Raw genomic sequence first — 23,859 nt, forward strand, 5'->3', positions numbered from 1 at the left:
TGCAAGTGCAAAGACTCTATGTTATTATCATATCATGAATCTCCAGGCTCTGCTTTCCAAAGAAAGCTAATTATTTCATCCTGCTACATGAGGAGACGTAATTTTGTCTGGACAGCTGAGTTACCTGAACTAAATCAAGCACAATTGCTCTGTCTTGAGAGAAATGTTATGAGTTGAGAGAACCTTGTTATGAGTTGGTGCTGATTCTGTGGCTCTGTTTTTTTTTCTCAGGATGATCCTCTCACTAATCTAAACACAGCCTTTGATGTAGCTGAAAAATATCTGGATATCCCCAAGATGCTGGATGCAGAAGGTAAAGTACATGCAGTGGGTGTTAACTTGCTTTTTCTCAGGGAATTTCCCATTTATTTTAGGTAGATTTGTATTGCACAAGAATTCCGTAGCCTGAGTGCTCCTTCCGTCATTACTTACTAAATGTATGGGAAAAAAGTTACAATGGAATAATCATATGTTCTGCTTCCCTCTTCCTTCTATGCCCCTCAGTTGTCTCAGTTTGGTACCTTTGGAGATTTTAACCTGGGGATGATTCATGAGGAAGAGATGAGTAACAGCTGGCTGTGTCCACAGCTGACTAAAGTGTTTCCTTTCAAGAATCAGAAATAATACAGAGATAATGTATGGTGTAGGACTGTGTTCCTTTTGCCTCCAGAATTTTTTCCTTTCTGAGCTATTTCTGACACTGCTGTTGACTTTTCTTTTGGGAGTGTAATACAAGTTTTATAAACTATTTCTTGACTACTTGAACGTGTTGAGCCTGAAGATCCCTCACTAACTGGGACCATGGGAGAAATCCATGTTTTTCAGAGGTGCTTTTGCTACTGACTGTGACAGCTTCCCGGAGACCACTCGGGACAGCAAGTATTACTTCTCTGAGCCTTGTTAGGACTGACTTGGCAATAGACTGTAAAGACTGTAATTCTGAGGTGTAAACAACAGCCTAAAATAATTCACTGGTTTGGGGGCTGTTCACCTGAAGCCATCTAATTTCAATGGTAGAAGCTTTATTTCAGGCTTGATTTGGACAGGAGAAGCAATTAAAGGGTTTTTTTTTTTTAAAGGAGAGAGAGGAACAAAAGAGAAAGATGGGATAAGGATGACTGAACCCAATCAACGTGTATTTCAGTAATCAGGATGTTCATATTCTTAGGCAGTGTTTTCCATCCCCAAGAATGAATTGCTTTCCCTATTCTCATTATGTTGAGATCACAAAAGATCATGAGGTTTCTGGAGTAGATTGGAGCATTTCCTGCTATTCTGTAGGATTAAAACCACCCTCAAAATCTAGCTTCAGATCTCAGCAAGTCTAACAGTGATGATGAAGGTCACTTACAAGAGCTCCAATTGCTCTTTCTTGATCAGTCTCCTCACTCACAGACTGGGGCTAATACACATTCCTCTACGCAATTAATTCTGATCTCTGGAGGTGTTGAGTTTCTCCTGGAACTAATGGAAGGGCATTTTGAAATTCAAATCATCATTGTGTTGAAATGCAGGATGAGGGCACTGAATGGAAGAGAGAAAGGATCTTTCCCGAAGAACTCCCGAAGAAGGAATTGCAGTATGATACATCTATAAAAACCCATGCCAACTCGTTGCTAGTTTGGATTGATTCAACCAAACATTTGCAGTAATATTCTCAGGACAGGGATGTGCTCTGATTTGAGACATGCTGACATATGACTGCATTAGCTTGGCCAGACACCAGAAGCAATTACTTCTTGAGGGTGGGGTGATCCTGACTTCTGAGAGAGACATATCTTCTGGGGAAGGCTGGGAATCTCTCAAGAGGTGCTATGACAAGCATATACTCCACCAGGCCTCCTGGACAGTTGTGGTTCTCCCCTTCCTTTACATTCCTCCCATCAGTTGATTATGCTCTTAACGTGAGGTTTTTTTTGACAGACATTGTTGGAACTGCCCGTCCTGACGAGAAAGCCATCATGACCTATGTTTCTAGCTTCTACCACGCCTTCTCAGGAGCCCAGAAGGTATCGCAGGATCCCAAGCTCCCTCCACAGAGCACACCTGGTGCCGTTGCTAATGTCCAAACCTTTTTTTCTTTCTCTCTTTCCTCTCTAGCTACGGGCATCTTTATTATGTTTTCAGTAGAGTTGGCTATTGGTTCAAAGTGGTGCCCCAGACACAATACATGGAGCAACCAGGCAGTCCCACTTTCCTATAGTCAGTGTTCCTGTTCCAGTGGCACTTACATATGCCAGTGCCTTGGCATGCACAGAGAGCCCAATAAAGCAGGGAGCTCTACCTTCTCCATTTGCCTTCCAAACTACTGGCCCGATGACTAAGGAGCTGCAGCCCCTGTTCCTGGGAAATCTGAGCTAGGATGTTTGATTTCATAAATGGGGACTGTAGATTGCTCTGCTGAGCAGGACACTGCAAGCTGACCCCACTGGCAATAAATGCTAATATCTATTCACTTTTTTTTGTTTTATTTTAAAATATGGGGACACAAAACTTAGTGTTTTTATGTAGGGTTCAGTGAATATCCAAAACTGTCTTTTACATTATATGCACTGCAGGTTCCCACACCCTAGCTTCAAGGTCCGAACCTGCTGCTATCTCGAGTTGTACCACAAATTGAGTCCCAGTTCACCTGGGTCTCACAGAATATGTCTAATGAGTACTTCTGTGGTGATTGGCGAAAAGAGCCCTGTTTATCATGACTGAGATGCCTGGTTTTGTTCATTTAATTCCTTTTAATCTTTCCTCACCCACCATGCTGAAAATGGGGCAATTGAGTCTTTCCTGGTTTTGGCTTAGCCATTTTCCTGTTGGTAACTAGTCACTTAGGGAAAAAATTTTGCAGGTGAGACCTTGTAAACATCTCTCACCAAAACCAAGCAGCTGTCCTTACTTCAGTGTTGTAGGTGCACGTGGAAGCAGAGCAGACATTGTGTAGGAACTGCACTGCGTAGGAAGGCTCTGATCTCTACAGCTCCCCGCTGTGCAGAAAGGCCTTGGGCATGGATGCTGAAACCTTCCAGCATCCTTTTTATATCCTCGGACCACAGCTGTGAATGTGCAGAGCGTGGCTCCTCACTCAGGACTCTCCTGGACTCAGGGGAAGGGCGCAGGGGTGCCGCTTCGAGCCACAAGCCAACGCTGCTAGCCACCTTCTGATCCGAACTCCCAGCTCTCCGCATGGAAATCTGTTTGGCCTGTCCTGCAATGCATGATGGGAAGTTTTCTCCCCCTCTCTCACGCCACCCATGACTATTTTGTTTTATTCTATGTGCTGCTTCTTACTTTATCCTTTCAACCTCTTTTCCTTCTCTGCACAGATATTATAGGCACGCTAAGGCCGGATGAGAAGGCCATAATGACCTATGTTTCATGTTACTACCACGCCTTCTCAGGGGCACAGAAGGTGAGACTTTACTGCTAACAACCCCTCCCAATCCCTGCCATGCCCACTGATTATCTCCACCAAAGATAGCTCCAGCCCCTCTGCCTGGCACAGCTCAGCAGTCTCAGCTGTGCCCCATCCAGCCTTGCATTTGGATGCGTGAGCTCCAGCCTTTCTGGAGAAGTGGGTTAGATATCCTTTCAAACACATTTGAGCAGCTCCTTCTCTTCAGTTGTCATACTCAGTGGTGGAGAAAGCATTTTGATGAAGTTGGCATAGAAAGAAGAATGTCTGCCCTGACAGTCAATATATCATGTTAGTGACTATTGGGCCTCACCCTGGCCAGGTGATTCATTTCCAGAAGTACCATAAGCAGATCAGCCTGGCCCGGCACATTGCAGCCTGGTCCCTTTGCGCTGCCTGCCTTCAGCCCTCAATAGCTCAGGTCTCTTTTCCTAGATTGTATCATATCAACTGATTACTTAGCAGTAGCATCTTTTGTAGCACTTTTGTGCTCCAGCCATGAAGTCCATTCCTACCAGGCCTTGAGCTAAGGTGCCTTCACTTCTCAATTTCTTTTTAATTTGTGGTCATTTTTTCCCAAACTACCTGTATGTTTTATTTCTTTCCCCTGCTTTTCCCATTTCCATAGCTTCAGTCATGCTTCCTCTGCTTCTTTGTTACTCCAGTCTCTTTGCCTGGCACTGGGACATTTGTCCTCAGAGGAACCAATCAGTCCTTCAAATGATGAACTTCCTTCAAAACATCTATTTCCCTGAAGTCCTTCAAATGGAAGAAAAAGTTCCCGCCTTTCTTCCCAAGCCACAGCCTGACGGGGCTGCAGCCTTTCTGCAAGATCACCAACTTCAGACTGTGAGCTTTGAAACAATAAAATCCAAAGTTCAAGACCAGATCCTTCTCATTTTAAAAAGGATGTAAAATCTCCTTATTTCCATAACTTCTTTCTCTCACCGGGTCTTTCCTACCTGAGGCACAGTCTATGTGCTGCCCAGCTTGAGGGCAGAAAGCTTGACTCCAGAAAGACGCCATCTCTTTTGTACAACATGATGCTAATGGTTCACTGTTGATGTTGATACCATGTTCACGTTTGCTTTCAGAGGGCAAACAGGCAGTAGATTACAGGGAGCAGCTCTTCAGGTCAAGCTTTTTGTTCCCTGCCTTATTTTGTCTATATTAATGATGCTGTCTGCTTTCCAATGAATTGGAAATAGATGCCACAGCAGTGAAGTACATTTGCCCACTTGGCATGATTTATATAGACATGAATTTTCCACTGGGATACTGCTTTGTAAATAGTTCAAAACCTTTAACACCAGGCTTCAAGCTCCATCCATCTGATACTTGCCTCTGAAAATTGTATCCTCAGAACTCATGCTGCGGTGGTGAGGCCTGCTGTTTGCCAGGTGTCCCTTAGGGACTCCTCCATGCTTAACCCAAAGAACTCCTGATTAAAGAAAGAGCAAATCACAAATGCGAGGGGGGTAGTGGCCTCCTGCAGAAGTGGCCACGTCCCTCTTCAATTCACTTCTCTTCTATCTGTGCCCATTCTGCCCTTTAGAAACCTGCTTAGCAGGTCCCATGTTCTCTTCAGCAGTTCAGATGGACGCTAGGTCTGCTGGGATAACTGAAAGCAATCTTCTGCTGCTTCAGGACCTGAACCAAGTAGACAGGGCAAAAACTAGTGGTGGAATTTCTTAAAACCCAAGTGGTGTAACTTGTTTATATGGAAAATTATAGATCTAATCATTAATTAAGCTTTTAGTAAGTCTGATGGTCCAGCACCTCAGCAGTGACCTGGCAGGAGGAGCACATCTCCTTTTTGAAGCTCTCCAGCCATATATTAGCCAGCTGCCAAGTGATAGATTCAAATCCCAGGGCAAACGCAGAGTGATGACTGAGTGCAAGCCCCAGCCCAAAGTGTCTTGTAACTTGTTGCTGCCTCGTGCACGGTTAGGTGACTGACTGTGATATCACTCCATTTTTCATTCAGATTTTTCATTACTGCCACCAGTCCTGAAGGGGAAGTCCCATGAGCCGCTTTCTGCTTCTTTCACTCTCTTGTACCGAGCCTTTGAAGGTACAGGGTCCCCAGCCTGATGTGTGTGTAGATGGCTGCTTTTTCTTTATGCCATTTTGTTATATATATATATATATTTGTAGGTATACTTGCTTTGGTTGGTTTGCTTGTTTTCTAACTGCTTCTGACTTTCACACTAAATGCATGATTGTTTCCTATTGGTCAGCTTAATATTTTGTAAACCTGATTTCTGGGGGTGAAAATTTCTAACTAATGTTTTACCATTTTGTGAAAAGATTGTGTTTGACATACAGTATTCTGGGATGATTCTCCGAGGCCAGAGGGCCGCAGACAGGCATTCTCCCTAGGTAGTTTTCTGTGGGAATGCCTTGCTTTATCATCCTTCTGTAAGAAGAGACCTGGAACCAAGAGCTAGAGACACAATTCCACATCCAACCTAAGCAGTCCAGGTCAGGGTTACAGTAAAGACAAAAAACAGAGAAGTTACTGCTCCTTCTGCTATTCTTTGGCTATTCATATTTCTGTTTGAGCCTACCCAACAGGACATGCATATCTCACAGCAGTGCAGTATCAAGCAGAATGCCGTAGGCTTGCCCTCCAAATGATGTTTGACAGAAAGTAGTATAATGTGTCAGTGCCATGCTGTACCAAAGCAAATCAGATCGCACAAGTCCTTGGTGAATACAGTTATGCAAACTTCAAACCCCAGGATGGTGCATCTTGACAGTCCTGCCCCATGCCTCCAGCATGTCTGGAGTAGGCAAGAACCACAGAGGAGCTAGTGCTGGCGCAGGAAAGGAAGAAGATTGGCCTCTGTGTGTCAACCATTAGGCTAACACAAATAATGTCGTAATTGCTGACATTCAGAGGGCTTTTGTGTTTGGACAGATGTTCAACACATATATACACACACAGTCCCAGGCAGCTGGAAGAAATCTATTGTCAGATAGATGTAAATGTGCCTATGCCAAATGGGGTCCCTCCTGCACAGCTGGCTGCTGTTCCAGTGAGCTCCAAGGGTATAAAAAAGAAATGGAGAGTTAAGAGCATACAGAGAGCTCCTCTTCTGTGAAGACTGAGATGAACGTTTGTGATTGCGGTCCCCTGCAGCCAGTAGGTGCATCATGGTAGGACTCTAGCCTGTTTTTTTCCTGTCAGATCCCATGCCTGTAAGGTTTTCTCTGACTAACAGAAAGTTACCTATTAAAGTACAAACTTTTGGTAAAAACAGATCAAAGTACAAGCTTTCAGAAATATAACCATCATTTACATGTTTTACAGCATTTTTTTGGAGTGAAATGGTTTTCTTTTGTACAGTTTGCTCTGATATGTTTCTAGTTAGTTAATATCTGTGTATCTGCTAACTGACTGACTTTAATCAATGGGCAGATCACTGAATATGCATTTTTAGAACTTCTTAAGAATGGCTTAGATCATCATATCCCCTGAGATTTCAGCAATCTGTTTGTCACTATATAGCCTGTGACTTTATTGCTGTTGTTGCTGCCTCACATCAGCTGCAAAAATTAGAGCTTTTTTTTTTTCAAACAGCCTTGAAGATTGAGTAAACAGATAATAAAAGGCCTTTTACAAATAAAAAGAGGTTGAAACTTGCCAGCTATAAGCTCAGCAAAGCTTCTTTTGGCATCACTCCTGCACAGAGTTTTAAGACAGGGCACAATTGACAATTGGCCTGTTGTAGTGTTGGCATGTGCTCTCCTTTTCATCTCCATGTGATCTCTGTGGCTCAGTGAGAACTCTTCTGTAGGGGTCCTATAGGTAGCTGTAGCACCTACACAGGCACCAGGGCAATAGCTGTGCTGCAGTAAGAGGGTGCTGAACATTCTCCTGACATCCATCACAGGGCCACATTCTCCGAGGCTTTACAGCATTACATCTGCCAAAATATTGATAAGGGGAGCTGCACAGATCCACAGACAAACACTGTACAAGAATCAGCTTGCTGCATATTGCCGTTGCCAAACACTTGTGGCACTCTGGGGCAGGCTGTTAACCCCTGAGCTCATAGCTGGGATTTTTTCTGAGCATTGCTGTATTCGAAATTCATGTTCTAACATGTCCAGCTCTCTGCAGAGAGACAGGTTTTGGTCCCATAATGTGAAAAAACAAAACAAAAAACCCAAGAGCTATGTAGTAACAACAAGCTCTTTTTTTTTTTCTTGAGATTTACTTTGAGATAGTCAGCAGAAAGACTATCAAGAAAGGAGAAAAAGCAATCCTCTTTTCAGCTGAATCATAAGAACTTGAATGGGAGGTGTCATGCAGCAAGATGCTGGAGGACATCCTCCTGTTATGGGTGCCAGAAATACAAGGAATGCTGGAAGACATCTTTGCTGAGTTGAATTGAAATTCAAGGATATCTACTACTTTATCTTCAAAGCAAATCTAGAACATTTCCAAAGTCTGATATGTGTATTCACCTGATCTAGTGAAAGATGTTCCTGCCGATGGTAGTGGAGTTGGACTAGGTGATTTTTAAAGGTTATTTCCAACCCAAGTCATTTTATGATTCTATGCAGATAGGTATTATGTTCCGTAGGTAAAAGTAAGCCGAGAGACCCATCACGTTGACACCATGCAGTTCCTGGTGTCGCAGCTCTGCGTGTTGGTGAGAGGAGTGGAAATGATGACAGAAACTGTTGTTGTAAAGAGGTAGCTGGGGTCCCTATGGCAGGAAACAGCAGGGCAGTCTTGCAAGAGCAGCTTCTGAAAAAGCGTAGAAATGTGGCTGTCTCACAACACACAGGGCTGGGATCACATAAGCTCAGAATCTCTGAAGGAACGTACTCTCCTTAGAAGGGGAAAAAAAAGCGTTACAGAAGTTCTGATAACATGCAGAGAGATCAGGACAGATGTGTTGAAGTACAGACAGGCTGCAAGAGCCAAGATCAGGAGACTTTACCCACAGGTATGTAGCAGGAAGCTAAGCAGCAAGCTTTGGTTTATAACTTTTTCACATTTTTCCCCTTCTCCTGTTTTTCTTCTCTTTGGCAGGCGGAGACAGCAGCAAATCGTATTTGCAAGGTGCTGGCAGTCAACCAAGAGAATGAACAGCTCATGGAAGACTATGAAAAACTGGCCAGTGATGTAGGTGTCTGTGGTGCTGTTGGTTTCTGGGTGGTGTTATGTAGAAAGGAATTGCATTTAACGTTTACAGCTAATCCTGGGCAGTGTTTTCCTAGAATCTTTTTTCTTTCCCTTCTAGCTTGAGAAAAATGAAAGAAAAATTGGCTTTTAAGTGAAAAATTCCCATGTAGCAGTTTTAAGTTTCTCATCTATTAGCCACAACAATAATAAAATTCAAGGAAAAATCAAGCTGTTTTGACTTGTCTTGCTCAGGACTGCATATATGTCTAATGATATCTTTCATACAAATTGTATGCCAGCATAGTGCAGAAGTCGGGAATTGGATCTAAGGAAGTCAAGAGGTAGATAATTGAGGAAAGAAATATGTGTTTGCTGATAATTGGAAAGAATCTGTGTACAATACAGTCTTAGGCTGCTTTGGTTAATGGAGAAGGCTGACAGACTGACATCAGTGAAACTCCAGAAGTGACAAAATGTGGTCTGGAATATGTTTGTGGAAGATAAGTGAGGAGGGAAAGATGGAAAACAGAGGTCAACATAGCCCACAAACCTGTTTTCAGCCTGGTTTAAAAGTATAGGACACTACTTCACTCACGCTGTGGACTGCTTGTCGCCACCTTGCCAGCTCCACAACTCAAAGGGCAATGCTGACTTCTAAGCAGCTAGAGTGAGAAAAGCATAACTAGAGAGAGCAACTTGCTTTCTCCTTTCAGATACCTCTGGAGCTAGTATGTCTTACAGCATCTTCTAGTTGTGCAACAAAAATTCTCAGGCTTTAGTGCAGTCTAAGGACATCGTTTGGTCCTGATTGTGTGAAAGCTATGACTGAAGCATGTTGTACTGGCAGTGCTGTACAAGCAGTACTACTCACTGTGGTAAGGAATGGGCTGCTTAAAAAGGAAAAAATATGTAATCCCAGAAAGGCTGGCAAGGTTTTCTTTACTGTCTCTGCTGTAGGTAGAATCTTTATGATAGCAAACAAAAGTAAATGTTCCCCAGTAAGATCAGACCAACACCTGTAGTTTTAACACAGTTTCAATTCAAGGCTTCTTGACATTGCTTTTTTCAGCTGCTGGAGTGGATCCGTCGCACCATCCCCTGGCTGGAGAACCGGGCACCAGAGAACACCATGCAAGCCATGCAGCAGAAACTGGAGGACTTCCGGGACTACCGCCGCCTGCACAAGCCCCCCAAAGTCCAAGAGAAGTGCCAACTTGAGATCAATTTCAACACCTTGCAGACCAAGCTACGGCTCAGCAACAGGCCAGCCTTCATGCCTTCAGAAGGGAAAATGGTTTCTGTGAGTGGGTGTAATTGAGTGTATATACCCAAGCTGTTTCTAAAAAATGAGACTTGTTTATGTCTATTGGTGGGCAGAGCAACGCCCACCTTCAGAGTGAACTATTTTGTAGTAGGAACCCCACAGAATACAGTTCAGTAAGTCCACGATAAGAGAGGTGCGAGAAATCATTGCTCTTCCATCTCTAACCCAGATCTGAAGTTCTTCACAAGTTCCACGCCTTTATGAGGAGATGTCTGGGTGCCTCTCATTCTTTCTAATTCAGAAATGGTTGAGTTTTGCTGTATTTTTGTGTGCGGGAATGTTTAGAGAGGTTCTCTCATGCAGACAAGAATATCCTGATTACTGCTAGACCTGCTTATCTTAAGTCTGACACTTTGTCTTCTTGACCTGTCTGCACGACCCTCTGAGATTAAAAGCCCCCATCCATTCTCTCCAACCAATTTGAACTGTGTAGCTTACTGGGAATAATTCTGAAGTACTTCTACCCTAACTTCTCACCTCTACTTCTTCCCATGCTCCTGTCTCTAGGATATAAACAATGCCTGGGGTGGCCTAGAGCAGGCTGAGAAGGGCTATGAGGAGTGGTTGTTGAATGAGATCCGGAGGCTAGAGAGGTTGGATCACCTGGCTGAGAAGTTCCGGCAGAAGGCATCTATTCACGAGTCCTGGACAGATGGTAAATGCCAGCCTACATACTTTATATTGCCTGACATAGTGCTGTCAGTTACGCAGGGAGGAAGAGATGGATCATATATGGGTTCTTGTATGAGATTTTCCTTTTCAGGTATTCACTTATTACTTTGTTAGGAAGAAAATCATGAAAATCACTGTGATCTCTGTTCTGCATCTGCTTTCCCTAGCTGACAGAGTGAGATTCTTGGATAAAATAGAGCTACAAAGGAGAGAAGAAGTTGCTGCAGTTGTCATTTACAGGACCAGCATAGCACAGTTCGTGCATAGCAAGATGAGTTCGGTATAAATTGTGACTGCAGAGACTTGAGCTGCTGCGCTGTTTGCATCTCTGCTGATCATGGCAAACTCATTCTCAGTGATTTGAAAGTTATAATTTTGCAATTCTAGGCAGGTATGTGCAAGGGCAAGACTTGGGAAGTGTCTAGAGTGGAGAAACTGCAAAATGGAGGGCCCCGGGGCTGTCTAGGTGCAAGAAAACTGGCTTTGGGAGCATTGGGTCCAGTCCTTCATTCTCCTGTTCTTTGGCTCCCTCCCCAGGTAAGGAAGCGATGCTGCAGCAGAAGGATTATGAAACTGCTACCCTCTCGGAGATAAAGGCACTGCTGAAGAAACACGAGGCCTTTGAGAGCGACCTGGCTGCACACCAAGACCGCGTGGAACAGATTGCTGCTATTGCACAAGAGCTGAAGTACGGCACCCCAGCATACATATGATCCTTGGGGCCAGAGAGGCCTGATCAACTTTGCCCTCTGGACAGCCATGAAATCATTCCCACACAAAAATGTTGGGAAGCCCAAGTGTTTCCAAACTGTATCTAGGATACTTCTCTTCAGTATCCAGACACACCAGAAAAGCAGGCCAGGAAATGGTTGAGTTGTGGGTGCTGATGAGGGGGAGGCAGAATTACATTCTCAAGCCAAGTTTCCACTCTTTTCCAGCTTGTTATGCTGCTGTGAACCTTTTCCTAAAGAAGAAACCTGTCTCTGGCCCCTGCTAGGTTTCAGAGTTGAAGCAGTGTTTGGCTTTTCCAGGAACAGAAGGAAATAGCAGAGGATAGCATACACTTCAGAGATTCCCATTGATTCTGCTTTATAAAAAACAGTGAAGAAAAAAACCCAGTTGTTTCAGCCCATCATGGCCTCTGTTGCCACTGCAGGCATTTTGCTCCAAGAGTAATGCGCCATGTGCATCCAGTTAGCACTTGCACCAGGGGCTCTTTCCAGCAACTCAGTTCCCTCTGTGCTTCCCCTGGTTTAGAAACATTCACCTCTCCACACCTTTTCCTGGAGTGAGGAGCGACCAGTCACCAGGATAAATGGTGTCTCATCAGAGTGGGAAATTGATTGCTAGGGGGAGCACAAGGAAAGATTTTTAAGCCCTGCATATTTCTTGGCAAAAACAGTCTGAGCGGTTTGGCTTTCACTTTGTTTCCTATAATTAAAAATGCTTCCGCATCATATCAGCTTATCTCAAGTTAGACATTGTCTGGATTAGACCAACTCCCTTGGGCTGAATGACTTTTTTCTCTAAAAAATCGGGATTATTGGATCAAGATTGTTATCTCCTTTACCAGCACAGATTTAAGAAGTGTTCCCTTTGCCACTGGAGGATTGACCTTGAAACAGGAGGAGAGTTCAAGGCAATCCTCCATGTCAGTAAGATTAAAACTGAGGCTAGTTAGTCAGCAAGCATTAGCTGACCTGTCACTTCCAAAGCAAATGCTACGTGCCAGACAAAACAGCTGCAACTCTTAATAGCGACAGGGAAGGATGCATCTTAAATTGAGGAAGAGGTAATTTCTTCCGAAGTGTGAGAACAGAATGCTCTACCATCCTTCCGAAAGCCATCTCCCACATTAGCAAAGACACTGTGCCTTCAAATAACATGGCTGAGCACAGATGCACTAGCAGGGAGATCAAGAAGCTCTGTGACTATTCATACCAGGCATGTGGGGGGGGCACGGGCACATTTGACTCCCCAGCACAAGATCTGAGTGCATTATAGGCAAGACTCAGGAGCAGTTATTTCAGCTGCAGTGCTTGCTGTGCAGCAAAGTAGATCAAGGAACTGATCTGGATTAAAAACACAGCAAAGAAAATGTTATTTTTAGCCCAAGGCAGTTTTATGACTAGCTTTCCGCAAGACTCTACCAACAGTTGTGCCCACACACCTCAGGAGGGGCAGTACAATCATGGGAAGAAATGAAGTAGGAGGAAACTGTTGAAACCTGTATTACTGCTTAAGAGGAATGCTCGTCATATTGCCCAGGGTCGTTTGGTAGCTCTGCAAGTTATTCCACCTTTTCTTTCATGAGTGACACTTCACAGTTTTCAGGTCTTGTCTCCTTCTGCCTACAAGCTTCTTCCTCTTTGATCATATGCAGAACCAAGAGCAGTATGCAGTGCAAAAGTGCACAAGCTTTGGCCTACCCCTACCCTCCATTTTCCAGCCATGCTCTTAACAGCCCTTATTCCAGGAATGCCAGGCTACAGACATTGTAGCCAAGTACCATCTGGCACATAGGAGAGAAACTTGCATTGTAATTCAGGAATTGTCCTAAATAAACAAATTTTTGCTGAAGATTGCCACCTTTCCTCTTAAAATAATCTTACGTGGCTTCTTTGCATTTGCAATGAAATCATTATTGCCCTTTCTCCTGATGTATATACATGCAGATAGCTAGCCTATGTGATGTTCTTAAGCAGAATACAGAAGCATACTACTGCTTTTAATCTGCTTATTCCCAGCCCAAGTAAAGACTCTACTCCCTTCCCCCAGTGCCAAGTAGTTCCTGTGAGGTAGCCAAGAGTGTGGTTATTGTTCTTCCTGTTCTGTGCTGTGTGGCATGCCATTGTCTCCAAAGATAGACACTACTGTATTCTTGGCATACTTCATTTGCAGAGACCACAAACCTTCAGTTTGCATCTATTCTTAAAACTGATAAAGACTACTTCTAATGTATTTATCATTCTTCTAAAGGCCTTTATTTGGTATTTTGTTCTTTTTCTCCACCCCTCATAGTGAGCTGGACTATTACGATTCTCCAAGTGTCAATGCCAGGTGCCAGAAGATCTGTGATCAGTGGGATAATCTGGGTGCCCTAACCCAGAAACGTAGAGAAGCTTTAGAGGTGAGTCATATCTCCAAAACAACCTTTGGGATTACATGAGTAGGTCATTTGTGGGAAACAAGCTACAGTGTGCATGAATGTCCTGTTTCAGCCCTTTTGTCCACTTCCAGAAATCCCAGACTGTAGCCCAGAGCTGTGTGTCAGTATATTTAACCTCCTTCTCTGTTTCCAGCCCAGTTACAGTACTATTCATTTGCTTAGGTTATTGATTTGTTTCTAGTCTTCTGTGTTTGTAATTTTATTCTGCTTGAAAAGACTCGTTTTGTTTTTTTTCAGAGGACCTCATACTTTTTCCTCAGAGGGAGGAAAAAATCCATCCTATGTGTAATGACTTAACAGAGACTTTTGCTGTAGTGCTCTCCTGAGAGTACCAAGGACATCTGAAGGGAAGGAGCAACTCAAAGAACCCACGTATCTGTGTGATTTTTATTCTCTAACCATCTTCCCTGATTTTCTTTCTGTGCATGCTTAGAGGACAGAGAAGCTACTGGAAACAATTGACCAGTTGTACCTGGAATATGCCAAACGAGCTGCCCCCTTCAATAACTGGATGGAAGGGGCCATGGAGGACCTCCAGGACACATTCATTGTTCACACCATTGAGGAGATCCAGGTACAGAGCAATCATTTGCACAAGCTGTTCTGTCAGAGGTCTCCAGAATTCCTAATGGTGATGGATTTTTAGGCCATGTTTTGATACTGCTGCTCTAGTGAATGAGGCATGGCACAGGCAATGAAAAGGATCATGCTTTTCTTTAATTATTTCCAAAAACCTGTATCTGAACAGATATGAGTCAAGTTCACATTATCCTAGCTGAGTACAGAGAACCGAAAGTGGATTTTTCATTCTGACTCCAGTCTTACAAATGAGAGCTGGAAAGCTGAGAGAATTTTTTAATGTCTTGCATTTGTTCGGGTTTTTTGGGTTGTTTTTTTTTTTGGGGGGGGGGGGAAGGAGGGGGGGGGATGTTTTTTGTTTTTGTTTTGTTTTGGTTTGTTTTGTTTTTAATCAAAATGAGCAAAACTTAGTTCTACTGTCAGGTTCTGTGGCTCAGTTGTCCCATGTAATGTCGTATTCAGGTCATTTGGTCCTGTGTGATGTGTCATGAGGGTGATTGTTGAGCTGCCAGCTGGGTTTCGGTGCTTGAGTGGAGGAAACATCAGGATTCTGCATTTTATTAGCGGATTGCCATTTGAAGCCAAAGATTTCTTGCTTCTTGCAAGACAATGGGGACTTCCTCTTCTGAGAGGGTGTAATGAAAGGAGTTTGAAGTATCTGTAGGTAATTTTTTTACCTTTGAGAGCAGGAATTATCCTTCTCTGGGTTCTAGAGGGGAGTCTGTTTCTTCTGCTTGATGGGCTCCTGAAAAGAATCCAGGTATTCATTTGGATTTAGCTGGTTGACATGAACAGCCAGGATATTCTGACAATAGTAAGAATACAATACAAGTGTATTACAATACAATCTTACAATATCTTACAGTAGTATCTTACAATAGTAAGTCTTAGTGCAGTTGCTGCACTACTGCCATAATTTCCTCCTGACATTGTGCTTTCTCAGGACTTGGTCAGTTTGTCAAAACCTGATGAGTATTTTGTAGGAATGATTGACAGCAATATGGCTATCAGTGAGGCAGTGAGTGAGAAACCAGCAGGTCTTTCATAATGCAAAACAAATCTGAAGAGCATTTAAACATTTCCATCATCTCTTTGTGACTGCAGAATATTCTCCAGGTCTCCCAGACTTGCATTATATTTCTACATGCACTGCAGCAGCTGCAAACAATGAGTCACCATGAAAGGGAAGCAATTTTACAAGAGTAGTTACACTGTATGTGTTGTAAGAAAGTGGTCAGTTATAAGGTTTACTTTCATTCCTTCTTCTGTCCACACTGTTCCTTCCATTATCCCTGCATGTGTTTCTCTGTCTCACATCTGTTTTGCTGCCTCATCCCCTGTGTTTGCTTCCCTACTCTTGATCTTCCAGACTTCTGGGATGAAACATCTTAAATGCCTAGAGAAGCAGTTGGAAGTGAGCCAGGACCAACTGGCTTGTCAGCTATCCACAAGCTGCCAACAAGCATGCCCCCACCTTCAGTCTTTGGATCACAGTCTGGGCACCACAGCCAGATGGGGAACAGAAAGAGCCTGTTGTGTACAGGGAGAGGGAGCAGTTTCCAGCAACAGGAGCTTATGTTGCCTGTGCAGGTTTGCTGTGGTCTGAAAGACCTTCATCTAGTTCTAACTTACACTGATCATACTGGATCTGACTTGGTTATTCATCTAGAGTCATCTTTGTTATAGACCTAGTACATATCTAGTGGGAGAAGAACTGTATGGTGCATTTAGGCTCATGAGATATGGCCACTTTAGAGTAATGCTAGCAGTTCAGTCTTCCCCAAGGGAACTAACAGCCTGTCACACAGCAGTGTTGGAGAAACAGTTTCCCTTAAACTGTGATGCAGAATTATTCCATCATGTTTTGGGATGCGATCTCTCTTTCTGGTGAAAATGGAAGAGAAACAAATAGAGGGAAAAGGAGACTTCATTTAACTACTTAAAACAACCTGTTTAGTGATGCTGAGAGATACTGTAAGTCTGTTGGAAAAGCCTGTTTTGTATCCTGGAAATGTATAAGCTTTTGCAGTTACTTCAACAGAGATATATTTGGTCAAGGAGCTATTCAGTGACTCATGCTCTTTTTGCTGCTGTCTTCCTTCCACAGGGATTGACCACAGCCCACGAACAGTTCAAAGCCACTTTGCCAGATGCTGACAAGGAGCGACAGGCCATCCTGGGAATCCACAATGAAGTCTCAAAGATTGTCCAAACGTACCACGTCAACATGGCAGGAACGAATCCTTACACTACAATCACCCCACAAGAGATCAATGGCAAATGGGAACATGTGAGTTCTTTACAGCGTTGCAGTTAGCGTGGAGAAGGCTGCTGCTCAGTCAATAGGGTGCAAGCAAGGGAATTACTTTCTCTGTTATTTTCACACTTACTGCTGAGCTTTTGCACGTTTGCCATATGTTTTTGGCTCAAATGCCATGTGCTAGGAAAGTGGAAGAATCCCTTAGAATAAATGCCTAAGGGTGTCTTTTTGTTCTCATTTTTTTAAGGAAAGATGTGAAATTAGAACTTCGAGATTTTAAGTTCCCAGTTGACCTGAAAAGCAAGTACAGTATGGGAGTCAGAGTCCTTCTCTACCATTCAACCCTTCAGATATTCAGCCCCCACAGACAAGGAGCCTTCTAATGCTATAGTACTAACAGAGCAGTTACTCTCAATACCAGCCTGTGCTGATAGTTCTTACCACAAAGTCAGTGGCAGACTACAACTACTGCATTTAAGCAAATATCAGGCACCAAAACCCCAGATAGTGGATGAAAGCTGCTTTTCATGGCGTGAGATGAATTTGCAGAATTCATCCTGCATTGACGAGGATTCACATTCCATGAGCCTCCCTGCAAGGCCTAAAGCTTATGACTGCCTTTTTTCAGAACAAGCACTCCCCTCCTTATTCTTACAAGCCTGTTTGCACCCGCACTGACAGAGAAGCACTGTGCTTTCTCCAAAACCTAACCCTAGCTGTAGAGAGTGCCCAGGTCCAACACCCACTCCACCTGGGGCTCCCCTCAGACGTAGCCAGGATTAAGCGCTTCTGGCAGCCCTGAGTCTTTTTAAGCAGCCCCTTCACAAACCCACTCACAGTGGGACTCTTCGCTTTCTCTGTTTCCCTTTCCTTGCATCAGTTTTTAGAGTTATTATTCATTTGGTTTCATATATATGAAATGCACACTTTGTTACTCTTTGCTCAAGGTGCGGCAGCTGGTTCCTAGAAGGGATCAAGCCCTAATGGAAGAACATGCTCGCCAGCAGCAAAATGAGCGGCTTCGTAAGCAGTTTGGTGCACAAGCCAATGTCATCGGTCCCTGGATTCAGACCAAGATGGAGGTATGGCTTTTCTCATTTTCATTTTCTTTTCATGATTTTTCCCTCATTCTTTTATTCTGATTCTCCTTTTACTACTGATGTGGTCATTATTCCTTGAGATTACAAGGGAAACTTTTATAGAAAATACAGAGAATCCAAAGATTGGTATCAGTTACTGAAGTGCTTGTACTTTTCTTCCCCTAACTCTTTAGTAAAGAGATAAAAAAAAATGCTACCCAGAGTGGGGAACGCTGGTATTCTAATAGAGTTGAATTTATATGCAGCATGGGAAAGAACCTGCATCAAAAGCATATTTTTATGGAACTGCTTTCATAGCAGTTGCACATGGCTCTTGTTACACATGAGAAAATAAATACATCTAGTGTGCTGAACATCAGCAGAAGAGAAACATTTTTAATGGAGATCTTCTCTCTTCAGGTAAACTATGAATTAAAGTAATTCATAATATATATAATTCATAATACATACTATAATAGGAGTTGGTAAGATGAAAATTATGAAGCTGTTAATGAGGATAGGAGATAGAAGAGAGCATTTACAGAAGTATTACTCTGTAGAAGTATTAACACAGTGGCAGAGAACACATCAGGAAAAGTTCTGGCTTGCTCCAGTACTAGCTTATAAACTACAGTTCCCTTCTTTTGCATCCTTAGATTAGGTGCATCTTATATGATGCACTCCACTTGGAAAATTTTCCAGGCTCTGCTGAAATTTTTGCTGACGCTGTCTGCTCATGTAGAGTAACTTCTCTCTGAGATGTTTTTTTGTTTTGATTCATCGTCCTGTGTAAGCATGAAATAGCTGCATTAATAAAAATCAGCCACGTGAAGGCTCTTCCTTCTAACAGGGTCTAATACTTTTGGCTTTTGCAGGAGATTGGCCGCATTTCAATAGAGATGCATGGGACTCTGGAGGACCAGCTCAACCACTTGCGGCAATATGAGAAAAGCATTGTGAATTACAAACCAAAGATCGACCAGTTGGAAGGAGACCACCAACAGATCCAGGAGGCGCTTATCTTTGACAACAAGCACACCAACTACACCATGGAGGTAAATGTTTTGCAGTGCCTTTTCCCTGCTGGAATGTAGTGCCAGCAGATCAGACAGATCGATGTGTTGTTGCACCAGCTGCATCCAGTTCAGGCAATATGTTGTGGTTCTTAGGAAAACGGAGAGCTTGACAGAACGGCCAAGCATGCAACATCATGTCACTGAAATTCTTTTCAGCCTTACTGTACTTTATGCCAACCCAGTCTGTGGTACTTCATACAGTGTCACATTGCCTTCCACAATACAGACAACAGAAATAACCTAAATCAGATCAACAGTATTGCTTGAAAAATTGGCTGGTCTTGTATCCTGGCTGTGTTAGCCCACTAACTGGAACTAGAAAGCCCACACGAGTGTTGGTGATTTTGAGCTGCTAATAACGTGGAAGAAGAAAAAAGTCCAACAGAACCTTCTCAAGATAAGCATCTGGCTTTCTGTTGACAGCATGAGGTTTCATGGAAAAAAACTGAATGCAACATGACTCCATCAAAACACAGACAGGCTTTGAAACTTGCTTTTTTCTTTCTGGCCAGCTCTGGCCACAGATGTAGTGGAGCACCAGTATATTCCAAGGATTGTGGTTCATTTATTTTCTCGGTTCATGTAAAGAGAGTTTTCTGTCCAAATAAGTCCTATAAGCATCATCTTTTGTGTTAAAGGCTCCCAGTGTGCTAAGCTACAAGGGAAAGGACCTTTGCAATAGGACCAGGACTTTATTATGAGCAGAAAGTGGCCTCTTCAATACGTTGTCCTGTCAAAATTCACATTTTAAACATCCAGTTGGCTCACATGGCATATGAGAAGGAAGCTCTTCTGAGCAAAGAGACTGCCTTGGCCATGAGGATCACTTAATTTGCCACAAGTGGCACGCTTGATCTAGTAGCCTTAGAGGCAAAAGAGCTACTTTTTAATTTTAAAATTGTCTTATTCTCTTTTTTTCCAGCATATTCGAGTGGGCTGGGAGCAGCTATTAACAACAATTGCTAGAACCATTAATGAAGTGGAAAATCAGATTCTGACCCGTGATGCCAAAGGAATAAGCCAGGAACAGATGAATGAGTTCCGAGCCTCTTTCAACCATTTTGACAGGGTAAGTCAGTGTTGACTGCAGCTTGGTAAGCTGCAAGCTTCCATGTAGACTGCACAGTGCAATAAGAAACAGTCACCATGATAAAACTAAATCAGTAGAATATGTTTGATTCTTAAAAATGCCACTCCTGTGGAGCATGGAGACTGAGAAGTGATCATTAGGCTGGAAGATATCTGAAATTCAAAGATCCCTGGTAAAGATAATGTTTGAAAATGTTTGAAGGCTTATTTAGGAAATTTGATTTTTAGCTCAGCTTCACTATCTTGATTTATAGAATCCTTTGGAGCTGCCATCCTTCACTCTAATAGACTATCACATAAACTGGTATTTAAAAAAACAGCATTGCTCTTGTATGGAGCAAACAGGAGGATCAGCACAACACTGCAAAATGTAAATAAACCCTGATGTAAAGCCTGCCTTGCCTTACTGTGGAAATATATGTCAAGGCACTAACAGATACAAAAAGAAAAGATTTCCTCAAAGAAAATCCTCCCCTTGGTTATCCACCCTCCCTGCAGCTCTTCCTTTTATGGTGAGAAGCCATCAGCTAGCATTCTTCTAGTGACCAAATCAGAAGCTTTCACACATGGAAGCAGAGATAGCAGCCCAAACCTGACACCATCTCACGACTGGCTGAAGGTTCAGTTGTTAACCCCCTCAATGTTTGGAAATCCATGAGCAGCCTGCAGGTACTAAATCAGTGATGAAAATGTAGGTGCTTTCCACCATTTGCTGCACGAGTCAGACTGTTTGAAAGATCTCCTGAGAGCAGGGCTGCAGCTTCCCCTCTCAGAGGCTGACAACACTTTCAGATTGCTGAGTACATTTGAGCCCCTCTCTAGCTTTTCAAAGGCAAACCAAAACGAAGTCTTCCTTCCTTAGCAGGCCCCAGCCCTGTAGATTTACCATTTTTACCTGTATGTCATTTGCCCTTTCCTCCACAACAGTCTGAATGATAATGCAAAAAGATCGTGTCTTTCCCAGTCTTCGTCTATGTATTTGAGTTATGAAGGCTTAACACTGGCTTTAAAAAGTGATTGTTTGAGAAGAGTCACAGGAATTGGCCCCACAATTACGTTTGTAGCTTCCTTTCTATGGCCAAAGATGGTGGCTGCTGGTGGGGGCTCTTCAATTACCTGGGGCTGTCCTGAGCTAAAATTCTGTGGGGCAAATGGAGATTCTCAGTTCATGTGGTAGTTTGTGATCATGGATACATCTGAACACTGGGAGAGCAGGGAATAAGCAAGGGAAAGAGCAGCTGCCAAACCTCATTGTGCCATGCTGTACAGTAGTTTCAAGCTGAACATTTCAAACAGCTTGCCAGTCAAAGTTCCACCTTATGTGCAGGTCTCATGAGTACAGCAATAACACTGCTCCCTTGAGCTTCAGCTGTTTTTCTTTGTCTGCTCCTGGGATGCACTGACAGCTCAGCTTCCTTGGGTGTGTTGCCAAGCATACTTGCCCTCACCTACTCCTTTGGTGGGACTTTTGACTAAAAGAATAAGGCAATGCTTCCCACTGCCTCTTCCTGCTTACCTGCACTCCAGTTACTAGCGAAACACAGGGCTTCTGGCACTATGGATAACAAGCAGTGATGCAAGTAATTCACTTGGGAGATGGAGGTCTTCAGGCTTCTGAGCAACGACTGTTTTTATTATTCAGACACTCTCAAGATGTGATGAGCTTTCTCAGAAGGAACTGTTCCAAGAGCATTTTTAGCACATGCTGAAATGTCATTGTGATATCTAATGTGCACTTTTTATTTTTCTTTCCTGTGTTTCTATCTGCATGTCATTCTTCCTCTCCCTGTCCTCTCACCCACTGCATGGTGCACCTGTTTGTTGTCTTTCCACCTCCCTTTGATTTCCTCTGTGTCTTCCTTCCTTCTGCCCCACACCGTCACCCCACTGGCACTGCATGTCCTGCTGCCTGGCACACCGCATAACCAGGACCACTCCGGCACACTTGGCCCTGAGGAATTCAAAGCCTGTCTCATCAGCTTGGGTTACGATATTGGAAACGATGCACAGGTACTGAATGCTAGTGGTGAACACAGACAGATATTAAGCTATGAAAAAATAACGGTTTTTTTTTCCCTTTCTTTTCTCGTTTGTCTTAATCTATTTGTCATCGTTGTTCTTGTGTTTGACTATATATGTGTCACTTCTCCGTTCTGCTTTATCTCTAAATGTACCTTGGTATCTGTTCCTTCTTAATTCTGTAATGGTTTGTCTTGCGAGAATTCCTTTTATGTCTTCAAACTATTCCATTTACTTCTGTGTCACTTAACACTCCTTCTCTTGTCCATCTCTCACTGTGTCTTACTTAATATCTTTTGCTTTTCTGTCATTGTTTTCCATGTGTGCTAACTATTCTGTGTCCAAAACAACTTTTACATCATGGTTTCACAAACTACCTTTGCTACATTGTTTTTCATTGTCCTGTAAATACTTTTTTCCATCTCCTCCTCCCTAAAACTCATTCTCTGTAATGTCTCATGTGGGTTCATTTCTCTCTGGATTGGTCTTCCTTTTCTCTCTCGGCTTTTCCCATCTTTGCATCACTCTCTGTAGAAGAAGACTGGTATGATGGATTGTGAAGATTTCCGAGCCTGCCTTATCTCCATGGGTTACAATATGGTAATGTAGAGCCCTCTATCACTTCTGTTCAAAGTGATTCTTTTAGCCACCTTCAGAAAGAAAGGGAGAATGTGTAGTGAGTGAATCAAGGTAAATATGATCTTATTTTCCAGCAATTGAAGTTCAATCCAGTACATGTAAAATTGTCTTGCAGCAGTAGCTGAAGATTAAAAAATGATATCATTGTCTTAATTCTTTGTATTTCAAATGAGAATTATATTTATCAAACTGTGCAGCTACAAGTGGAAGAAACTTTCTTATATTGGTACATATGCTCTACATAGTGGCACATAAGTTCCCCAGATCTAAGCATCAATTGAACTCTTCTGGAAGCCTGATTTCTGAATGCAGTCAAAGTTGCTTCTCTCATTCCTACCACTTATTTCACGTCTTTGTTTGCGTAAGTAGGTTCAAGTCCCATTCATCCTCCCTGTAATTTTTCCTTCACCAAAGCACTTGCACATCCATGTGGCACCTTGAGAAGCACGATAACTAATGCAGAGTTTCACCAAAGACTGATATTCATCAGAGGGCAGGAGAAGACCACAAGGCAAAATTGTTGAGCTCTACTCACAGTATCTTTTTTCTGATGTCAGGCAAAGCAGTATTTGTCTTATCAACCCAGTGTAAACATAGACACTTTTTGATGCAGTGTGCCAATCTGCAGTAACATTTGATGAGATACTTCAATTAATCTGGACGGTATACTGATATAGAGGTATTAGAATAGTATGTACCCAGGAGAATACTCAGCCCTGCTTCCCTCTCATCGTTACTTGGGGAGAAAGGAATCCCCACAGATGAGAATAGATAATATTTTGTTTACATAAAAAAGGTAAAAAAATAAAAACCTACAGAAAACCAGAAATCTCACATCACGGTTTTTTCTTCTGTAGTAAACTTATCTGTAGAACCTTTCCTGTAAAAGCTACTTCCCTGAGCCTTTCCAGATATAGAAGACCTTTTCTGCAAAGCCTGTCTAGTTAGAATAACCAGAAAACATTCAAAACCCCAGAGATGTTTCTGCTGGTGGATTCTGTTCTAGTAGCAGAAGAGAACCATGAAAGTTTAGGAAATAAAAGGATGTAATGAATACAGATCTTCCAGTATTGCTACAGACATCTAGCACAGCATCTACTACAGAGAAAGCTGCATCTTCTCAAGTCTACATGATATTGTTCCTAGTAGAAGCTTTATCCTAGAGCTAGTTGGAATTAGATGGTATTTTAGGGCACAGCTGAGAATATTTTATTCCAAAGGACAAATGAGTGGGAGTTGTGTAGGGGGCACACAAGAGCCAGATTTAAAAAAAAAGTACTCTAACGCAAGGTTGAAGTTGTTTCTGTTTGACTTTGCTTTCCCAGCTGTGAGATGTGCTGCTGAACAGTTTCTCCTCACTTTCCTGGCACTGCTGCCCAAGTGTCCAGGCTTACATGACTC

The 23,859-nt window shown here is 42.9% G+C and overlaps 1 protein-coding gene across 3 annotated transcripts in view; it reads left to right on the plus strand.

Annotated features, from left to right (window-relative positions):
- ACTN1 (actinin alpha 1) overlaps positions 1-23,859 on the plus strand; it is an 80,323-nt gene that overhangs the window by 53,517 nt on the left and 2,947 nt on the right. The window contains exons 7-20 of one of the 3 annotated variants that reach the window (XM_052693109.1): positions 232-313; positions 1,924-2,009; positions 8,460-8,552; positions 9,622-9,852; positions 10,384-10,531; positions 11,086-11,236; positions 13,570-13,678; positions 14,151-14,291; positions 16,404-16,586; positions 17,504-17,638; positions 18,511-18,690; positions 19,634-19,780; positions 21,730-21,810; positions 22,354-22,419. In XM_052693109.1, coding sequence (XP_052549069.1) covers positions 232-313; positions 1,924-2,009; positions 8,460-8,552; positions 9,622-9,852; positions 10,384-10,531; positions 11,086-11,236; positions 13,570-13,678; positions 14,151-14,291; positions 16,404-16,586; positions 17,504-17,638; positions 18,511-18,690; positions 19,634-19,780; positions 21,730-21,810; positions 22,354-22,419 — 1,833 coding nt within the window. The remainder of the gene's footprint in view (positions 1-231; positions 314-1,923; positions 2,010-8,459; positions 8,553-9,621; positions 9,853-10,383; positions 10,532-11,085; positions 11,237-13,569; positions 13,679-14,150; positions 14,292-16,403; positions 16,587-17,503; positions 17,639-18,510; positions 18,691-19,633; positions 19,781-21,729; positions 21,811-22,353; positions 22,420-23,859) is intronic. The other 2 variants (XM_052693107.1, XM_052693108.1) reach the window with 2 other exon arrangements.

Source organism: Tympanuchus pallidicinctus, unplaced genomic scaffold (assembly GCF_026119805.1).
Source record: "Tympanuchus pallidicinctus isolate F22 unplaced genomic scaffold, pur_lepc_1.0 scaffold3, whole genome shotgun sequence".
Classification (NCBI taxonomy): domain Eukaryota; kingdom Metazoa; phylum Chordata; class Aves; order Galliformes; family Phasianidae; genus Tympanuchus; species Tympanuchus pallidicinctus.